Below are 22,457 nucleotides of genomic sequence, written 5' to 3' on the forward strand. Positions count from 1 at the left end.
TAATCACACGTGTTTTTTATATTTGAGTCCTTGAATACATACACTTATTAAGTGAATTATCATGAGAACATAGGAAACTGCCCTATAGTATTTTAACATGTATTCTAATGGGCACTAAAATGTGTGAAAACAGTATCCATTCCTAGTCCCTCCTGTATAATAAATACGGGTGATCTTGTGGTCATTACACTATAGATACTAAGGAGAGATTATGGGTGCTTTTCAGTCGAAGAGTTCACTGAATTAATCAATATAGATCCATTAATGTTACTATACCTCACCTTCAATCAAGTTCATTTGTGTCGTAGTTGTGTAAGTTGACATAAGACTTGTTGATGGGATACCTTTTTGACTTCGACCTATGAATACTTAATCGCAATATTTGAATCAATAGTATATGGGGTATAAGAAGAAGTCCCCCAAGATGATTAGGTGGTCAAGATGGGATTCGCCACCCGTGATATCAGAGGGGATCACCCCAAGGAAGAAGATGCATTGAATTCTTTGGCCAAAGTAGCAGAGATATTAAAGAAGCGGTTATCCAATGATCTCAATTACACATTAGTACTATCTGGAATGATAGATAAGGGTGTGATGATCAAACCATACTCTTAGTCATTTGGGAGTCTCATCTAGATCAAGGTTTATGTATATGATAATTAATGATGGTAACCATTCCATGAGAGAAGTGATGGACTCCTATGTATCTTTTATAGAAAGAAGATTAGCTTGACACCCCATAGTTTGGAACTTGAACCTATCGACTGAGTTAAATGAACACTAAATTACTTGAATAAATACTTTGTTACTTAAAAATATTGGTCAATACAAATTACTGGGCCAATAAAGTTATCAAAAACACCAGTAATAAGACTGGAGACCACATCCACATGATCTATGGATGTTCATAGATATACTAAAACTGTAAGGAATTTTCTGGAGATGTATATTATTTCTAAAATAAATATGGGGGCACCCCTTTCAGGCACCCATGCAAGTAAGGCTTGGGCACCTCCCCATTCCCCCTTATCAATTATGTCTCCCTCTAGTATGATTAGATGGAGACAAGATCAACCAGGTCTTCAATAATATTTGAAGAGATTAGATCCATCATCCAAGTGATTGTGTGGATACATCTAGAGGCTGGACATATGAATGGCTTCAAGGTAAAACATCTAAGGAACCAAGTGAGAGTAAAATATGTTTCGCAAAGTGATATATTCATCCTTTGAATAAAATCTTATTTATGATTTTATTTATCCATCCATCTGCATAAATCATCATTAAAGATCATCTCTCATGCCCTAAGAACCTAAAAATAACATCCTCTATCTGATCCATTGGAGAAAATTATAGATATTTGTATTTTATTATACAATGGGTCCTGAGATAGAGGAAGACATTCACAATACCATTACAAACAAAGGAACTATGTCCAATCTATGCCAGAGAACATTGGTATCTCGTAGATAACTCCTTGGGATTTTCCACTCTAGGGTCCATATTTACTGGCACATGGACTAGAATCATCCAACACCTTGGATTCTTAAATTGTGATACCATGATATGTTCCCTCAAAAGGAGCTCAAGATATGTGTTGAAAAAATCTGTTCTCATGCAATTTTCAATTATGCAGTATTTCCATCCAATAGATTATTTCTTAATTGTTCATTTTCATAGTTCCTATTGAGTTCTGTGTATCGAAAGAATAAAAATTTACCATCAAGGACCTATCATGCATTGTGTAGAGATTTTATGAAAATAGATTTGGTGTGATAGAGGTGAAGTATTTTATCCTTATTAGGCTCCAAAATTTATGGTTCCACAAATTAAATAAAATTTTATTTCATTTAATTTAATTATCTCTTTAATTTTTACATTTGTTAAATTCCTATGAACGATATGGTGATCCCCTTGAGTGATATTGTAACCAAGGAGAAAATAGAAAAATAAATAACAACTACAGTATTACCTAATCATATACATGGTGCTGGGATCATCATACAATCAATGATTATGATTGTAATAATCCTCTATCATGATTATAAAAAAAATCAATGAGCATGATGATGATTGCCATTCTTTGACCAGCTAATCAATGCAACTTGATAAAATATGAGAAGCATTATTTCATCTATTATTCAAAACATGATCAAATCATGTTTTGGCAGTACCTGAAACCCTAAATATCTCGCAACATTTTACATTAACAAACCAGAGGAAGACACTGGAAGACTCCTTGAAATGGTAAAAAATCATGCATTATTCTTTCCTAATATATAAAATACTTTATAGAAGTATTATATAATACTGTTGTTAAATAAAAACAACGAACTAGTGGGTTGTCTACCATATGGTTCATGAAAGGTTAAAGCCACAATAATAAAAATAAAATAGTATTTTAAAAAAATTTAATCACATTAACCCTCAAAGTCAAACCAGATCAAATTTGATCACCAACCGAAAATCAATCAGATCGATCAAAGATCAACTTGGAGACAGTATCATGACTGATTAACCGATCAGGATCATGTTCAGAATTGTATTGCTGAAATTTGAATCACTAAGTTTTTTAGATTGATAGAGTGATCAAATAACATACTTAATGAGGAGATGTGGTCAATGATGGATCAATATTATAAATCAATGAAAATCCGATCAAAGGTTTGCTAGTATTGCTTGTCGCTCAGATACTTGTAGGATACTCCATAGCGGCTTTAAGTAAAAAATTTTAATAGCTGATAGAAGAAGCAACACGGAGTAGATATAAACCATTGTAATACTTTCAGAATAACATAAAGATAATAAATCTTGATGTGCTTCATGTGCCCCTGAAATAGAAGGTTCTGCAGTAACATTAGTTGCTTGTTTGTCACATTTCATAGGCCTGGGAAAAAGTGTCTTGGGGGAATACATCGAGAGAGAGAGAGAAAGGATTGACTTCTAAAATGGTTAACTTCGTCAAAAATGGTCAAGTTGGATGTAATTATAAGAATATTTATATAACTAAATATGTTAACTATTTCCATCCAGATCAACATTGCATAAAAAATTGAAGAAAAATGAACAAGGAAGTCGACTCATTAACTTTTTGATGGAGATTTTTTTAGATTTTTATTTTAAAGTCAGGGCGTTAACTAAATAAATGAATTTCTAAAGTCAGGGCATTAACTAAATAATCGATATCATAATTGTACTAATTAGATATGAGTGGGAATCTGACGAAGAGATGACTCCAAATATGATAAAATCATGCAAGTATGAATATCTGAATACTGAGATATGGCTCTCAAAACTTAAAGACCAAAAAGTACAACTCGCCTGAGGATTCAATGGTCAAACAAAGATAGGGGGTCAAACCTGAACATAGTGCCATGTTTTTATATCAGTGGAAAGAGAAGTTGAAACACATCTATTGCCTCCAAATTCACAAGATTTGGTTGAGAAATGAGGGAGAGATCTTGGATGAACTCATCCCAAAAATGCAGCAAATTTGGTGAAAACGGTGATGATTGGACCCAAACATCCATAAATTTCAAATGTAATGTGCAAATTAATTCTTTCTAAATTAAAAAAAAACAATACATCATTGAAACCCAGAAACCCCCAAAAAATAGGCCTTCAATCAATTTCAAGGCTCGTTAATTATCTCAGTCCTTGCTTTTAGAGACGTCAGGGTTATTGGCCATGATTCTCTGTCTTCTTTTGATGGACTGATGAGAATCTTGCACCAATATGAGAATCACCAAGTTGACAATTCAAATCAATATATTTCTTTCAAATACTTTTGAAGGGATTGGGTCCAAAACCCTTAACGGGCAACTTAACTGGAAAACTGCTTGGTCGGTGAGCTAAAAAAATCAAATCTTTATAACACTAAAGAATTTTTTTAAAAAGATAAAATAATATAATGTTATATTCATGTAACTAGGGTTAGCTTTAGAATATGAGAGAATTAAAGCAGTCACGGACAACTGATGCATTATGTAATACGGGAAAAATGTGAAATAAGAAGACGAAATCCCACTGTGCTAGTCAACATCTAACGAGGGAAAAGTCTGGACATTCAAATGTTTCCTTCTTTCATGGACGAGTACAATTGCAGAGTTACGGCATACAAACTTCACATTACAAACTGGTTTTTTAACAATACTAATGTAGTTCACTTTATAATACAGAACCGCCTTTCCCTGGTTCTCGTGTACAATACTTAGTCGTTCAATTGGAATTCTCTCCCTCACATCTGAGGAGCCGAAACCCACTTACAACCTCCTGTGCTCTCGAATGAAATTGGTCGTGAGGAGGGAAAGCGCGGAGGAGCAAAGATAACCCGCAGCGGCGCAAAGCGCCGAAGAGGCCAGCAACGCGGCCTTCCATTGACGCCGCTCCGCCAGTAAAGTCACAGCGAGCAACAGAAGAGCAACACCATACAAGCTTCTTCCCCACCATCGAAAACCCTTCACCGCTCTTCTGCATGCCCCGCAATGCACAACATGCCGAAAATATCTGTTCACAGAGCTCGTCGCGTGAAGTCCTCCAACGCCTCCCTTAGCCGGAAACGACGCTGAAATCCTCGCCGGTGCCCCCGCCGGAGACTCGCCGCTGACCGCCGCCTCCGCCGCTAGAGACACGCTCCTGCTGCCAAAGTAAGAGGGCATGCCGTGCCCAACCTTATCCTTCCATCTGCGATACTCGGCGACCCAGACGTCGGAGGAGCCAAGGTTAAGATAGAGTTTTCCCGTGGGCTTCGCTTCCTTCACCAAGGCCTCGTTCTGAGACGCCAACAAGCCCATATCCTGCTCCAGAACCTTGCAAATGTTCTGGTGGAAGAGCCAGCCGGGGAAGAACTTCATTATCGGAGAGGCGAGGGTGGTGCCGAAGCGGATTATCGCCATGGACGTTCCCGGGCCGGTCGGCCGGCAGAGGAAGAGAGCGGAGACGTGGTGTCCTTTCCCGTCCTTTGCCTTGTAAGAGTTGTTGTTCTGCAGCGCGCAGGGGGCCTCGAAGCGGAGATAGTTCAGCGGCGTCGCCGGCGGCCTGGACTTGCGCCAGGTCCCTTCGAAGCCGCGGGCGGTGCGGTCCGTCAGATGGAAGATCAGCGGCTGCGCGTCCTCTCTCTTGGAGTAGAAGTCGGAGCGGTCGTGGGAGATGGGGACGTGGGCTGGGTCCATGAAGTTCTCGAGGAGGATGGAGTGGTCGTAGGGGAGCTCGTGGATGGTGGAGACGTGTTGGAACCCTGGCCGGTCGTAGTGCTCGAACCAGGGCAGCTTGGACTCGTCCGGAGGACTCTTCTCCGACATCCACACCCAGACGACCCCCTGCGAGTCTCTCACCTCGTAGCTTCGCGCGCAGGCCGACGCGGGTATCTTCGCCCCCGCCGGAAGCTGCGGTAGGAAGAAAACCCATTAGAAAAGATCCCATCTTTGAGGCGCCCACGTCCGCAGAAACCCGAATCTATCTCGATATCTCTCTCTGGAGATGGATCTGACCTGCGGGATCTTCACGCACTTTCCGTCGTCGCCTTCGAATTGCCAACCGTGGTAGAGGCACTCCAGCCTCCCATCGACTACCTGGCCCTCCGAGAGCTTCGCCAGCCTGACATAGACTCCAAAATCAAGAGAGAATGAAAGCTAGGGAGAGAGAAAGAGAGAGAACCTGTGAGGGCAGCGATCCTCGTAGCAGTGGAAGGCGCCGGCGGCGTCTCTGTAGAGGACGAGCTGTTTGTGGAACACGGAAAGCCCGAGAGGGGCATCGAGAGGAACCTCGGCGGAGAGATAGAGCGGGTACCACTCCTCCCTCCAATCGTAATCCACCTTCTCCTCCGTCTCGGCATCGTTCTCTCCGTCGATCCTCTGAACCTCCAACGCCGCCGCCGGTCTCCCTCGCCATATCCTTCCCCCCGGCGGTGGCACCGCCCTACCTCCGCCCCATCTCTGCCGCAAATAGATGCGACTAAATCGCCCTTCGTTGCCGCCGCGGGTGATCTCCTTGAAGCAAAGAGAGAAAGACACCCCCAACAACGCCATTCTCTCTCTCTCTCTCTCTCTCTCTCTCTCTCTCTCTCTCTCTCTCTCTCTCTATATATATATCTCTCTCTCTCTCTCTCTCTCTCTCTCTCTCTCTCTCTCTCTCTCTCTCTCTCTCTCTCTCTCTCTCTCTCTCTCTCTCTCTCTCTCTCTCTCTCTCTCTCTCTCTCTCTCCTTTCTTCTATCGGAACAAGCTCAGCTGGGTTTTGTCCGCCGTTTATGCGGACGAGCGTCGCCGACGATGTTAGCGTCTGAAGCAGTCAGTAACTCGCCTAACGCACTACAGAGCTGACGTGGACCAATAGGACCCTTAATAAAGAGTGGCCAGTTATAAAAGAGTACCCCTTATACTCGTTTAGAAAAGAGATAGGATTCAATATGTTTAAACATAGAGATGAGGATGAAATATAGATCGGACTTGACATAGTTAGGAATACATACAGATAGGATTCAACGGCTCAGATTAATCTTGATCATAAGGCACTAACTTTATACTTGTTATAACGGCTACGATCATAACAGACAAACTATTTACGTTACAACATTAAACTTTACAGTATAAATACAAACCCATGTTAATAATATTCTAGCGGCTACTTCCTCACTCTTCTCTTTGTCTTCTCTCCTCTTCCTTCTCTTCTCATCTCCTCTCATTCTTGACCAATACGAGTTCTATCATGGTATCAAAGCCAGGGACGGAGATCAAGATGGCTGGAGCAGATTCGTCGTTGGCCACGTCCGTCAGCCCCAACTGTGAAATCAGCACATCTACTGGTGGACTAGTCCTAGTTGCTATTCCTATGGGAATGATCATCGACCCGAAACTAAGCAACGACAACTATCAGATGTGGAAAAGATATGTGCTTCTAGTATTAAATGGGTATGATTTAATAAGGTTCATAGAAGGTGTATCACCTCCAATTTCGATTTCAGACGCCTATTGAAATATTATAGAAAATCCAGAATTTAAGAAATGGTGGTGGATCGATCAACAAGTCTTGGGGTTCCTTCATCAACCCATCTTTGAATCAGTCCTACCATGTATCAGCAAAACAAGATAGTCACGTAAAGCTTGGGAAAACCTTGAAACCATGTTCATTTGATGGAATCAAGTAAGAATTATGGAACTAAAAAGATAATTCTATAACATGAAGAAAGGTACTTTGACTATAGATGACTACATCAAACATTTTAAGACTGTGGTTGAATCTTTATAACAGATGGGATGTTCAACGAATCATCTGCAACTTACACATTTTTAAGAGGATTAGGATCTGCATATGCTCAGTTTATGGTTAGTGTATGCTAATCTCTATCATCTAAAACTTGAATAAATCTTTACTAACCTGAAGTCACATGAAGCTTTTCTGTTATTCAAAGGAGAGGAAGAAAGAACTTCTTTTCCTCCCATGGCTAACAATATGCAGACCCAGAGGAATTCACAATCTCAGTCTCACTTTGGATAATGGAAACAATATGACCAAAACATGAATTTCTAAAATCGAGGGCGAGGAAGCGGAAGAAATGAAAGATTTCACCCTTGATGTCAGTTGTGCTCACAATTTGGTCATAGAGCAAAAGAATGCCCACCTGTGCTTACAACTGCACATATCAATTGCCACAACAGCAACTCGTCCTAATGCCCAAGCTTTTGTCTCAACATCTTTAGAGAATCAGAATTGGTATTCTGACAACAGAGCTACACATCCTGTTACTACCGATCAGAATGTATTAAGTCAACCACAACCTTATCAGTAGAGCAATCAGCTCCACATAGGTAATGATGGTACAGGTTTGAGAATTTTGTCTATTGGTTGATCTAAAATTTCAATGTCAAATAGAATACGCCATTTGCATGATATATTACATGTTTCAAACATTACCCAGAATTTATTATCTGTGCATACGTTTACAAAAGACAACAAAGTGTTGAATTTCATGATTTGTATTGTCTTGTGAAAGACAAAATAACCAACCAAATCCTGCTGTGAGGAACAGTTAAGAATGGACTTTATCTTCTGGAAACTCGAGGACCCATCAAAGCTGTGTTTAGTGCAGAAAAGGCCTCGCCAACCATCTGTCACTCAAGTTTAGGACATCCTCAATTTCGTGTTCTGAATTTTATAATATGCAAGTTTGGTCCTCATGTTTCAAAATTAGATAGAAAACTGATATATGATGCTTGCAATTCTTTTAAGTCTCATACATTACCTGATGCAGGATGACTAGAGGACACGAGACGGGATGATGATGGGTGTAGGATACTAGGACGACTAAGGAATGGGTACGATAAAACCAGACCACAAATCACACGATCGATTCTGAAGAATTAAATCCGATGAAATAGTGATGGTGCAGTCCCTTTCCTCGTCGAGGGCGATAGTATTGTCTTCAACCACCGCGGTGATGCCAAGCACCAAAATCAATAAATTGGAACAATCGTCCGCTTGAAGATTCAAAAATCTATTCAACTAGTCGCTTGAAAATTCAAAATCCAAATCAAACGTGACGGAAGTAGATAAACTCTCGAGGAACACTGGATGAAGAACATGGGACACCAAAGAGTGTAGGAGTACCTCAGCACCAGATTGTGTAGACGAGGTTGCAGGGAATTCTCAGAGTGTTGAGTGCGAGGGCGAGGATGGCAGAGTGGGCGGACATGAGCGGCAACCGACACGAGCAGACAGCCAGTGCGCAGGCGAGAAGCCAACGTGGGTGGCGGCCTGTCGAATAGGCGATCGTCGTGCAGGCGGGTGGCCTTGTCGATAGTGGATTGTGTAGACGGTGGCCTGCATGGGCGGCCACTAGCGCGCAGGTAGGCGGCCTACACCAGTTGCTTGTGCGGGCAGCTTTCCTGCGCGAGTGGTGGTCCACGCGGGCGGCTTGCCTGCGTAGGCCGTGATCCGCGTGGGCGGCTTGCTTCTGCAGTCCGGCGGCCTACGCGGGCGGTGGTCCGCACGGGCAGTGATCCGCGTGGGCCACTTGCCTGTGCAGGCCGGCGGCCTGCACGGGCGGTGGTCCGTGTGGGCGGCTTGCCTGCACAGGCGGTGATCCACGCGGGCCTGTGCGGATCGCTGGCCTGTGCGTGCGGCTTGCCTGCGCAGGCGGCTTGCCTGCGCAGACTGGTAGCTTGTGGGGGCAGCTTGCCTGTGCAGACTGGCGGCCTGTGCGGGCGGTTTGCCAGTATGGGGCGCTTGTCTATGCGGAGGGTGGTCTACGCGGGTGGCTTGCTAGTGCAGACTGGCGGCCTGGCGTGGGCGGCCTGCGCGGCGACGGTCTGTACGAGGAGGGGCGGCGGTAGCGGTGATCCGAGAGGGAAGAGGCTTAGGGAAAATCTTCCAATAAGAAATAAACTTCAATTCTTGAAAATAGATTCACCAAGTGTATCGTGCAACATTGGCCAACATATAGGCCTTGGAAAAAAAGAGAAAAGACGAGAAATAAAATAAAATAGATGACTTGTTATCATGTCACGTCAAAGGGCAATTCTGGATCTGGCGTTGACGACGTGTCATGATGAGTGACGTGTTTTGTGTAAGTGGAGACGCGTCTGATGTCGGCGCGTTGACTTGGTTGTTATCAGGGCGGTTCTGCAGTTGATGTTGGCGACGAGTCATGATGCGGGGTGTCACTGGTGATGTTGGAGACGAGTCCAAAGATGGTGCGTTGAGGTCGCCACTAATTCTCCCGGGGTCAGAAGAACTTGACTCTGTTGAGTTATCGACAGGAAGCTCTAGTGGTATTAGCAGGTCTGGTGGAAGGTGAACTAAGTCTTCTTCTACGATCCACATGTCGTCCGTCGATGGTTTGCCGTGCCAACGAACAAGAAACTTCCTCACCATCCCATCCTTGGTGAAAGTGATTACCTCATCCGGTATAGCCTCAATGTTCTCATGCCAGTCATAAGGTAATGTAGGCGGGGTGGACAAGTCAAGCTCGCTCGACGGAAAGTCCGTGGGTAGGGATTGGTCATTAGACGAGAGACGTGGGGCTTTATATGCGACCAAAAATGAAATATTGAAAGTAGTGCTTATCCCCCATGTAGAGGGTATATCGACGTCATAGGCATTTTCCCCAACTCTCTTGAGGATCGGGAATGGCCCGGCACTACGAGCATGAAGCTTGGTAGCCCGCTGGGGATAAAATCTCCCCGGCCTTACCCTCACCATCACCATGTCACCTTCATTAAACTCGCGAAAACGACTGCGTAAATCTGCGGTCTATTCGTATGATGCGTTGCTACTCATGATGCGCTGATGAATGTCCTCATGCATTCTCCTAATATGATTTGCAAATGATTGAACATCGTCTGAGATTCTAGCAGGTGGCAACATTGGTATTAAGTTGGTAGGCTTACGAGGTGGGTGACCATGAACAATTTCAAATGGACTCATGCCAGTGGTATGATTGACGGATGCATTGTAGGCAAACTCAGCGCGCGGAATGATAGTATCTCAAGATTTGAGGTTGTCCCCAACCTATGATCGTAATAGATTGCCGAGGCTTCTTTAACAACCTCAGTGTAACCGTCAGTTTGGGGACAAAAAGCCGTAGAAAGTTTGAGTTTAGTCCCTAAGAGGTGCCAAAGGATCTTCCAAAAGTAGCTAGTAAATCTGACATCTCTGTCTGATACTATACTCTTTGAAAGTTCATGCAGGCAGACAACTTCATTAAAATATACTTGAGCATCATGAGAAGCATCTGAAGTTTTATAGCATGGAATGAAATGGGCCATTTTAGAAAAATGATCTACGACAATCATGAGTGGAATCAAAATATTTAAGAGTTCTGGGAAGCCCTAGAACAAAGTCGATGCTCACATCATCCCAAGGTCTATGAGGGACTGGTAGGGGAGTATAGAGTCTGGTATTCTGTTTTATCTATTTAGCAAGAGCACATACGCAACACTGGGATACTATATTTGTTACATCTCATTTAAGCGAAGGCCAAAAGAATTTATGCTCGACGGATGTGATAGTCTTATTGTGGGCAAAGTAACCGCTTAGGTCTTCGCGTGTATTTCCCAAACAAGGAAATCTCTAAGTGATGTTTGTGGGATGCATTGCCGACGATCGTAGAGAATGAATCCATCTTCTAGGATATAATCCTGGGTTTGTGGAGTAGGATGTTTTCCCAATGATTGAATGATGGGTGCAAAGTCGGGGCAATCTACATAAAGGTCCTTTATCTGATCGAAACCAATCACCTCAATTTTCATGGCATTCAAAAGGTGGACTCGTCTACTTAATGTGTTGACAACTTGATTCTCGACACCTCTCTTGTGCTTTAGGACAAACGTATATGACTGGATGTACTCAACCCAACGAACATGCCTAGGATTTAACTTATGCTGTGAACGTAAGTATTTCAAGGCTTCATGGCCAGAGTAAAGAACAAATTCTTTCGAAAGTAGGTAGTGCCGCCACTGGCGAAGTAACTGAACAATGGCATAGAATTCTTTATCATAAGTTGAGTATTTGAACTTGGCATCATTCAACTTTTCACTAAAGAATGCAATGGGATGATTCTACTGACTCAACACTCCTCCAATTCCTCATCTCGACGCATCACAAGCAATCTCAAATACTTTACTAAAATTGGGTAAACGTAGGATGGGAGCTTGTGTCATCTTAATCTTTATATCGTCAAAGGATTTATGTGCTAATGCAGTTCACTCAAAATGATTACCCTTTAGGCATTCGGTCATGGGTGTCATAATGCTACTAAAGTTAGAAATGAAGCGGCGATAGAAGGTCGCTAAACCATGGAAACTACGAATATTATGGACATTTCTAGGAGTCGGCCATCGGGTTATGGAAACTATTTTTGCTGGATCTACATATACACCTTGTGCCGATAAGATAAAGCCAAGGAATGAGACATAATCAACAAGAAATGAACATTTCTTTGGATGGGCATATAATTGTTCGGCCTTTAAAACTTCACATACTTGGTGTAGGTGGTGGAAATGATCGTTCCAGGATTTAATATAAATGATTATACCATCAAAATAAACCACAAAAAAGTTTCCTATGAATGGTCTAAGGATATGGTTCATCAATCGCTGGAAGGTACTAGGAGCATTCGAGAAGCCAAGAGGCATGACGTTCCACTCATATGACCATCCTTGATTTTAAATGTGGTTTTCCACTCATCTCCAAGATGGATTCGGACTTGATGATAACCACTCTTTAGAACAATTTTTGAGAAAACCTTTGAGCCAGCCATCATATCGAACATATCATCAACGCGAGGAAGGGAAACCTATACTTAACGGTAGTCTTATTAATGGCTCAACAATCAATACATTTGTGCCAACTCCCATCCTTTTTGGGAGCCAAAAATGTAGGGATGGCGTATGGGCTGAGGCTCTCCTGAATAAATCCCTTGTCCAAGAGCTCTTGGAGTTGACGCTGAAGTTCCTTATATTTTGTGGGGTCCATACAATAATGGGAAAGATTTGGCAAGGATGATCCAAGAATGAAATCAATGGCATGCTGAATTTCACGCATAGGTGGCAGATCATTGGGAAAATCCTCGAGGAAGACGCACTCAAATTCAGCTAGCAATTGGGAAACCTCCAGTGGTGGGGGTGTGGAATTTTCAGAGGAATGATCGAGAATCATGGCAAGAAAAATAGACATCTCACTACCTATCTCCTTCTAAAATTGGCGCCCGTTGAGAATGCATAGACCTAATGACATAGATTTTGGTGAGGGTTTTTGTGGGTTGTGTGTATGTGGGTGCCATGTAACTTTCTTACCCTGATAGATGAATGAGAAAGTATTACTCCTACCTAATGTGTACGTCATTATCATATAACCATGGGCGACCGAGGATAATGCTTCCTACCTTCATGGGTAACACATCACATACGACTGGACTTTTAGAGGAAGGATACATTGATTTTTCACAGGGATCGATGTAGCATCGATCCAAGATACATAATAAGGATGAGGATGATCAATCACTGGTAATCCCAAACATGAAGTCATAACATCGGATACAGCATTGATACAACTACCGCTGTCTACGATCGTCTTACACATCTTATCACTAATCTTAAAGTAAGTGTAAAATATGGATGTCCTCAAAGCAAAATTATCAGTGGATGGTTGGGTAAGGTTGCATCAAACAATTCCCCTAATTGACATAGATGGATCACGGTGACGAAGGGATGGTGGGCAGTCAGTGATGCCAATGAAGCTCACCAACCCATCTTCGTGCACGAATTCATCTATCTATCATATATTCGTCTTCATCGATTGGTTGTTCTTCCAAGATAGGTTCACCTTCCATAGAATCTTTTCCTATATGTAGAGCTCGGGAAGGGCACTGGGAGGCTCTATGGCCACGTCCTTGACACTTAAAGCATGTCATGCCGGACGGACCAATCTGTGTTGGGTTGGGTTGATTTGGGGCTCTTGCGGTAGAATTGAGAGAAGTAGAGGTATGATTAGTAGGTGCTATTGGAGTGGATGACTGAGGGGTTGGAGCTGGGGCGCGATGTTCTACCAGAGTACGAGTCGGAGTAGCAATGGGCGCTGGGAGAGCGAGAGGATGATTACGATGGGCTGTCCTGTTAGGATAGTTAGAATAAGAGGTCACTAAGTGCGGGACAACCACTCACGACGGGACTACCATAGAGGGTTTGGCAAAGCTCTAGATCCTCTACGATTTGATAGGCTTGCTCTAGGGTGGCTGCTTTTCTAACAAGTAATTTAGTTTTGAGGTAAGGATTTAACCCTGTTCTAAAATGGGAAATGGTGACTCGTGGATTCTCCTCAAATCGACACCTCAAATAATATTCCTCAAATTGGGTGATATACTCCTAGATGGGTTGTCTACCTTGCTGTAATTTATGCCATTGATCTAGGAGGTTATCTAATTAGGCAAGGGGAACATATTTCTCATGTAACTTATCTTTCATTTGGGGCCACGTGTTAATTGGTGCCTCTCGTCAGTTATAGATAGAAAATTCAAGGTTCTCACAGAAAATTTTGGCTTGACCTCCTAACCTCATTTCAGCATATGGTACCTTTTGCCATTCGAGCATACCGTACCATTTGAAATAACTATTAAGCTTAGACTCCCAATCTAGATAATCTTTCGGGTCCCTAGATCCCTCATAATATGGGACATCGACTTTGACACTACTTTGTTCTAATGCCAATAATTGTCGTGATCTGGACGACAGTGATCACAAGGCAGTGCCCGATCCTCTGGAGGATAGGGATCGTCTAGTTTAGGACGATTCCCATTCTAACCTCGGCGCCTATCTTCAGGCGGATATGGATCATTCCGCGGGGAATGATTCCTATCACGATCTTGAATCCTATCCTCCAGTAGATAGTAATCATCTCGAGGAGGACGATTTCCATCTTCTACCAGGTTTCTATTTGTAGGCAGATAGGGATCGTTCTGTGGAGGACGATTCCTATCACGGCTCGGGGTTCTATGCTCAGGTGGATAGAAATCGTCTCGACGATTCCTATCGTGGCCTGGTGTTCTAGCCTTAGGAGGAACCAGATCGTCTCGTTCGGACGATTCAAATTACGACCCGCGGATCTATTCTCGGGTCGATAGGGATCATCGAGTTCATGATGATTTCTATCGTGATCCCGAGGTCTAGGTTCAGGCAGGTACGAGTCTTCATGATCATGGCGATGCCTATCACAACCTTGATTTTCCAATTGGTAAGTTCACTCACTGACCGCATCGACAAAATTGGTTAGACGGTTGTCCATGTTGGTTAATTGTGTGTTGACGTCACAAAAACCATTTTGGACAACGTCTAACATGCGGTCAACATCCCCATGTGAGGAGGATGGTGGAGCGGGTGAAGACAAATTTTGGATAGGAGCAGAAACCTCACAACTATCTAGGGATGGTTCATTCATTAGAGGTGAGACATGTTTGCCTGAACGTAAATGCATGCAAGATGTGATGATGATGAATGACATCTACGACAGCGGAGTAGGTAGGTTGACACAGGCTAGGCTCTGATACCAATTTGATGCATGATGACTAGAGGAGACGGGACTGGATGACGACGGGTGTAGGATATGATGGAAATATATATGGCCGGCAAGCCAATCACACATTCCACATCTCGTTCCATGTTCATTCATAGAACATATTCATTATAGTGCACGTGTGATGCGTATAATGAAGTCCATGAATACATGATTGAACTTGGTGAATTATGATGAAATCGTAGTACAGAGATCACTAGTCTTTAAGCATGTGTTCTAAACATTCCTATTTGAAGGATACGCGAGAAGGACATCGAAGATTCCGGATAGAATAGCACTATCTAGCCTCACTCATATGATATGGCCGGCTCGTAGCCATTAGTGTTGCGACACTAAGGATAGATAATGGGTGCTCTTTAGTGGAAAGAGTTCACTGAATTGATCTGTACGAATCCCCGAATGGTATTATACCGAACTATCAATCAGGTTGATTCACGTTAAGGTTGTGTAAGTGGTCCCTAGACCTGAGACACCAAAGACGTCTTGTGGACGGACAGTTTTACTTTGGCTATGGCCAACGAGTTTCTAATCATGGGATTCAAAACGGTCTTAGTTCGGGTACATCAAGAAGTTCACGAAGACAATTGAGTGGTCAAGATGGGATCGTCCACCCTCAATATAAGAGGTGACAGCTCAAGGAAGACAATGCAACGAAGTCCTTGGCCAAGGCAGTGAAATATCAAAAAAGAGTTCTCCGATGATTTCATAATACATCAGTACTAGCTAGGATGACCGATTAGGGTTTGACAGTTTATCATACCCTAAGTCGTCCAAGGAGCGTCAAGTGGATAAGGGATTATACATGCACGGTAACTGATGACAAACAGGTTCCATGAATGAGTCGATACACACTCCTTTGTATCTTCTAGGACACGAGGTATAGCTTGGCACCCCGCGTGTCGGAGTCTCGACCTATCAATTGGGTTAAATCAATCTGACATTAATTAATCTATATGATGATATAGTTAATTAATTTGGAAGGCCAACAAAGGTTATTGGGCCATTGGAGTCGTTAACTAGACTGATACATGGGCCTAGAGGGTCACACGCAACTGGTCTTTTGGACATTGGAAGATATACTTAAGTTTCTGGGGTTTTATGAAAAATACCCACTTAGTATAAATAGGGGAAGGCCCTAAATGAAATTCACCTAGGCCAGAATTGTTCAAGGGCCTTTCCCTTCTTCACCACTCCCCCCACACCCCCTCTCCATCCCTGATCTGATCAGGACAATGTAACGACGCCGACGAAGAAAGAACGGGGCTCGTCAACTAGAAGGAGGAGATCTAACGTGTTGAGGACCACGTGAATACCTCTAGAGGCTGCACACTTGAGCAGCTCGACTCATCTCATTCCAGGATCCAAGAAATCACGGATGCGATCCGTGGAAAGGTACTTCGTTTCAATGGTTTTTGTTGGTGTCGTTCGATTCGCAAAAGTCTTCCGCTGTGTATCATTTTGTTTTGTTCATCCATGTCAAGGGCTATAGAACCCTACATGATACTGGGACGACTAAGGAATGGATAGGATGAAACCAGACCACAAATCACACAATCGATTCCGAAGAATTAAATCCGATGAAATAGTGATGGTGCAGCCCCTTTCCTTGTCGAGGGCTGGAGTACTGTCTTCAACCACCGTAGTGATGCCAAGAACCAAAATCAATAAATTGGAATGATTGTCCGCTTGAAGATTCAAAAACCTATTCAACTAGTCGCTTGAAAATTCAAAATCAAAATCAAACCCGATGGCGATGGATAAACTCCCGAGGAACACTAGATGAAGAACACGAAACACCAAAGAGTGTAGGAGCACCTCAGCACCAGATTGTACGGACGAGGTTGCGGGGAATTCTCAAAGTGTCTAGTGCGAGGGCGAGGATGGCGGAGTGGGTGGACGTGAGGGGCGACCGGCGTGAGCTGACAGCCGGTGCACAGGCGAGAAGCCAACGTAGATGGTAGCTTGTCGGATAGGCGACTATCGTGCAGGCGGGTGGCATGCGTGGCTATGGATTGTGCGGGTGGCCTGCGTGGGCGGCCGCCAGCACACAGGTAGGCAGCCTACACCAGTTGCTTGCGCGAGCGGCTTGCTTGCACGAGCGGTGGTCCACGAGGGCGGTTTGCCTACGCGGGCCGTGATCCGCGCAGGCGGCATGCCTGTGAGGATCGGCGACCTGCGCAAACAGCTTGCCTGCGCGAACAGTGATCCACGCAGGCAGCTTGCCTGTGCGGGCTGGTGGCCTACGCGGGTGGCTTGCCTACGCCGGAGGTGGTGTGTGTGGCCGGCTTGCTAGTGCAGACCGGTAGCCTGCACGGGCGACTGGCCTACTCGGCCGGTGGTTTGCGCGGGCGGCTTGCATGTGCAGACTAGCAGCCTGTGCGGGCAGCTTGCATGTGCAGACTAGCGGCCTGCGCGAGTGGTTTGCCATAATGGGGCAGCTTGTCTACACGGGCGGTGGTCTACGCGGGTGGCTTGCCAGTGCCGACTGGCGTCCTGGCGTGGGCGGCCTACGCGGTGACGGTCTGTACGAGGAGGGGAGGCCGTAGCGGCGATCCGAGAGGGAAGAGGCTTAGGGAAAATCTTCCAATAAGAAATAAACTTCAATTCTTGAAAATAGATTCACCAAGTGTATCGTGCAACATTGGCCTACATATAGGCCTTGGAAAAAATGAGAAAAGACGAGAAATAAAATAAAATAGACGACGTGTTATCGTGTCAGGTCAAAGGGCAATTCTGGATCTGGCGTTGACGACGTGTCATGATGTGTGACATGTTTTGTGTAAGTGGAGACGCGTCTGATGCCGACGCGTTGACTTGGTTGTTATCAGGGCAGTTCTGCAGATGATGTTGGCGACGAGTCATGATGCGGGGTGTCGCTGGTGATGTTGGAGACGAGTCCAAAGATGGTGCGTTGACGTCGCCACTATTACCATTCTTACAAACAAATCATTTTTTGAATAAGTGTCTTAAAATAATCCATTCTTATTTATAGGAGCCTTCTCTAATTATTTCACGATCATGATACTCATATTATGCGGTATTCATTGATGATTTTAGTAAGTATACTTGGCTTTTTACTTTTAAAAGGAAAAGTGATGTGTTAGCTATTTTTTTGATTTTCAAAACCGAGTAGAAAACCAGTTTAACTCTTCAATTAAATACTTCCAATCAGTTTGGGGTGGAGAGTATCAAACTCTCCTTAGCTACTTGAGACCAAACGGTATTGCCCATTAGTATCTTTTCCACATACCCCTGAACAAAATGGAACAGCTAAAAGGAACCACAGACATAAAATTGAAATATCTCCTGAAATATTAAAACATGCTCCCATGCCTAATTCTTTTGGGATGAAGCTGTTGCTACATCTGCTTTTTTGGTAAATAGATTAATAGCTCTAGTGCTTAAAAACAAATTATTGTATGAAGTCTTGTTTAATCAAACGCTTGATTATTCATTTTTTAGAATTTTGGGTTGTTTATGTTACCGGTACTTGAGACCTTGTGCTCATGATAAACTTGAAGATATATCAGAAAGGTGCATATTTCTGGGATATAGATCAATCCACACAAGTTACATGTGTCTATCTCTTCACTCAGGTAAACTTTTTATATCTAGACATAGTGTTTTTTATGAAGAATGTTTTCCATTGTTCAAAGATACCGATGATTTACTAGGTTCTCATCCTGTAGAAATAGACAAAAGTAATGATTAACAATGTTTTGAATATTTTATATCTTATGAAAAATGTTTTAAATAAATTTCCAAAAGTAATCTAGCATTCATTCTGATTCTATCATTGACTATACTTATTAACATGTTTCTAGTGATAGTGGAAACAAAAATTACCCGGAAAATGTGATCACAAGATATCCTGATATTGTATCAACTTTTGATCACACACTTGAGTCAAATATCATCTTGAAAAAAAAAAGTATTCCAGCAATATGATTTCAATTCGGCAAAACAATTGTTTCATGTGGTATCAAGATAACCTATTCCCTAAGGTTTTGGTTCACAATACTGCTGAACCTACCTCGTTTACGGTAGCATCAAAGGATGTCAACTGGATGCAAGCTATGAAACCAGAATCTGATTTACTCTTATCTACCGATACTTGGGTGTCAAAATTATCATGTAATTGGATGTAAGTGGGTCTATAAATTAAAATATAGGCCCACTGGTGAGATAGATAAATATCAAGGATGTTTAATTGCAAAAGAATATAATCAACTGTAAGATTTTGCCTTTCACAAAACATTTAGTCCAGTAATTAAATATACTACAATTTTTTTAATGATGTCTTTAGCAATTAGCCAGAATTGGAAGATACATCAGTTTGATGTATCTAATGCATTCCTTCATGAAGATTTACAGGAAATAATTTTCATGGAACAACCTCCTGGTTTTAAAATAAATAACTTCTAAAACAATCCCCAAGGACAGCGTTTACAACACTCACTTCCCATTTACAAAAACTGGGTTTTGTTGGTTCTAAAAGCGACACGTCTTTATTTTTTAATATACTACATAATCAAATTTGTGTCTTGATATATGTAGATGACATCTTGATGATAAGCCCTAAAACTTCTGCTATTTCTGTGATATTAAAAATACTACATACTGAATTTGCAATCAAAGATTTACGATCCGCACATTATTTCTTGGGTATTGAATTAATTAAACATAAAACTGGTGATGTTCTGTCTCACTCGAAGTATATTGCTTCAATACTTAAAAGAAAAAATATGGAAAACTGCAAGCATGTTTCTACTCCGTGCATTTTATCTGATTTTTCTGACAATAATGATTTACTTGACGATGATTCCATTTATCAACAAACAGTTAGTGCTATGCAATATCTTACTCTTACACGACCTGATATTGCATTTGCAATAAATAAGGCATGTTAGAAAATGCACTCGCCAAACACCTCAGACTGTAAAGCACTCAAACATTTACTTCGTTACTTCAAAGGAACAACTTTACAATGATTATTTATCCATAAAAATCATCGTTTACATTACATGGGTTTAATGATGCATATTGGACAGGTGATAAATTAGATAGAAGATCAACTAGTGCATTTCTAATCTACATTGGTAAGAATATCATTTCCTAGAGTTCCAAGAAGCAACCGACTGTTGCAAGATCAAGTACTGATGCAGAGTATAAGGCCTTGCCCAACTGTGCATAAAAAATACTCTGGATTCAATCTCTTTTTTGAGAGATTAATTTGCATCAAGATCGATCTCCAATTTTGTAGTGTAACAACATTGGAGCTACCTATCTTGTGGCAAATCCAGTTTTTCATGCCAGGACTAAGCACATAGAGAAACTTTCATTTTGTTCGTGAACTGGTAGCATCGAGGAATATTCAAGCCAAATTTTTCAAGGGGGAATACTAACTGGCTGACGTCCTGACTAAGCCTCTGCAGCAAGAAATATTTATCTTGTTGAGGTCCAAGCTCGACGTCTCTGAGAAGCCGTTCAGCTTGACGGGGGTGAAGAGGAGTCAGTGACTCGCCCAACACATTACAGAGCTGACGTGGACCAATAGAACCCTTAATAAAGAGTGGCTAGTAATAAAAGAACACATATTAAGAGAATAGGGATAGGATTCAATGTTTAAACTTAGAGATGAGGATCAAATATAAATAGGATTTCACATAGTTAAGGAATACATCTTGATATATCCGTTATACTTGTTATAACCGCTACGATCATAACAAACTAACTATTTACGTTACAACCATAAACTTTACGGTATAAATACAAACCCATATGAATCACATTTTCTAATGGGAATAACACGATTCTAACGGCTATTTCCTCTCTCTTCCCTTTGTCTTCTCTCCTCTTCTCTTCTCATCTCCTCTCGTTCTTGAGCGATACGAGTTCTTTCAGCCTCCACCTGCCACCCCCGAATAGGACTTTCGCCTAGCCCATTTAAATTCTTCTTCTTGCCCGGCCCATCAAGAACCCACTAACCTACCTCGTTCCCCGCCGATCTGCAATGACTTCTGATATCGCTTTCGCGCTCCGTCCTCACGATCCATGGCGGCGCCCGATCAAGGTACGCCTCCCTGGAACGATTTCTACCCCCTTCAAGCAAAAAAATTGATTTTTTTCCCCGGGTAATCGTGCCCATCTTGGCAGGAAACCTGGAGGCTCCGGGATCGTTCCTCAAGACGGCGAAGATCTTCGTCGCCGGGCACCGCGGGCTAGTCGGATCCGCCGTTCATCGCAAGCTCACCGCGCTCGGCTTCACCAACGTTATCGTACGCGGCCGAGAAGAGCTCGATCTAACGCGGCAGGCCGAGGTGGAAGCCTTCTTCGCGAAAGAGCAGCCCAGATTCGTTATCCTCGCGGCGGCCAAAGTCGGAGGCATCCACGCCAACTCCGCCTACCCCGCCGACTTCATCGCCGTCAACCTCCAGATCCAGACCAACGTTATCGACGCCGCCTTCCGCCACGGCGTTGAGAAGCTCCTCTTCCTCGGCTCCTCCTGCATCTACCCTAAATTCGCTCCCCAGCCCATCACAGAAGACGCTCTCCTCACCGCCCCGCTCGAGCCCACGAACGAGTGGTACGCCATAGCCAAGATAGCCGGGATCAAGATGTGCCAGGCTTACCGACTCCAGCACGGGTTCAACGCCATCTCCGCCATGCCCACCAACCTCTACGGAATACACGATAATTTCCACCCTGAGAATTCTCACGTCCTGCCCGGGCTTCTACGTCGGTTCCACGAGGCGAAGGTCGCGGGACTGCCTCGCGTGGTCGTCTGGGGGAGTGGCTCGCCGTTGAGAGAGTTTCTTAACGTTGATGATCTCGCCGACGCGGTCGTCTTCCTCATGGATAAGTACAGCGGGTTGCAGCATGTTAACGTCGGGAGCGGGGAGGAGGTGACTATCAAGGAGCTGGCGGAGCTGATCAAGGAAGTGGTGCAGTTTGAAGGGGAGTTGGTTTGGGATAGTTCTAAGCCCGACGGTACGCCGAGGAAGCTCATGGATAGCTCCAAGCTCGCTGATCTCGGATGGGTTCCCAAGATCTCTCTCAGAGATGGGCTGCAGGCCACCTACCAGTGGTACTTGCAGAACGTCGCCACTTAACCATTCTGCATCGTCATCATCATCATTATCAACATCCTTATTATCGTCATCATCGTCCTTCTCTCGTCCCTAGTCCGATTTCCAGGCAGCCGCTACTGGTTCAATAACGTTATTTATGCTCAATTTTTGCGGTGGTTCCTCGGTGGTCATACAGATTGACTAATGGCTGATTGGGAAGAACAAGAGATGCTGTCTTTTTTATGAAGTTCCAATTTTCTTGTGTTCACATCGTATGGGATGAAATTACAAATTGAAATAAGAAATGTATTTTTCCTGGGACAGAA

The 22,457-nt window shown here is 43.3% G+C and overlaps 2 protein-coding genes across 2 annotated transcripts; one reads left to right on the forward strand and one right to left on the reverse strand.

Moving 5' to 3' along the window:
* Positions 1-4,126: 4,126 nt before the first annotated feature.
* LOC144713078 (protein TIC 55, chloroplastic-like) lies at positions 4,127-6,188 on the reverse strand. The gene is made up of 3 exons (XM_078587561.1): positions 5,656-6,188; positions 5,490-5,595; positions 4,127-5,384 (listed from the first exon to the last, which is right to left on the reverse strand). Exons 1-3 carry the CDS (start codon positions 6,024-6,026, stop codon positions 4,263-4,265), a joined length of 1,599 nt encoding a protein of 532 aa, XP_078443687.1. The 5' UTR covers positions 6,027-6,188; the 3' UTR covers positions 4,127-4,262.
* Positions 6,189-21,052: 14,864 nt separating this feature from the next.
* On the forward strand, positions 21,053-22,457 carry LOC144712870 (putative GDP-L-fucose synthase 2). The gene is made up of 2 exons (XM_078587238.1): positions 21,053-21,134; positions 21,218-22,457. The coding sequence occupies exons 1-2, from the start codon at positions 21,116-21,118 to the stop codon at positions 22,171-22,173; spliced, it is 975 nt and encodes a 324-aa protein (XP_078443364.1). The 5' UTR covers positions 21,053-21,115; the 3' UTR covers positions 22,174-22,457.

This window comes from Wolffia australiana, chromosome 15, assembly GCF_029677425.1.
Source record: "Wolffia australiana isolate 7733 chromosome 15, ASM2967742v1".
Taxonomy (NCBI): domain Eukaryota; kingdom Viridiplantae; phylum Streptophyta; class Magnoliopsida; order Alismatales; family Araceae; genus Wolffia; species Wolffia australiana.

Coding starts and splice junctions, on each gene's coding strand:
- LOC144713078 (XM_078587561.1), bottom strand. CDS start 6,026: ATGGCGTTGTTGGGGGTGTCTTTCTCTCTTTGCTTCAAGGAGATCACC. Junction 5,596..5,655: donor GAGGATCGCTGCCCTCACAG/GTTCTCTCTCTT, acceptor AGTCTATGTCAG/GCTGGCGAAGCTCTCGGAGG. Junction 5,385..5,489: donor AGTGCGTGAAGATCCCGCAG/GTCAGATCCATC, acceptor TTCCTACCGCAG/CTTCCGGCGGGGGCGAAGAT.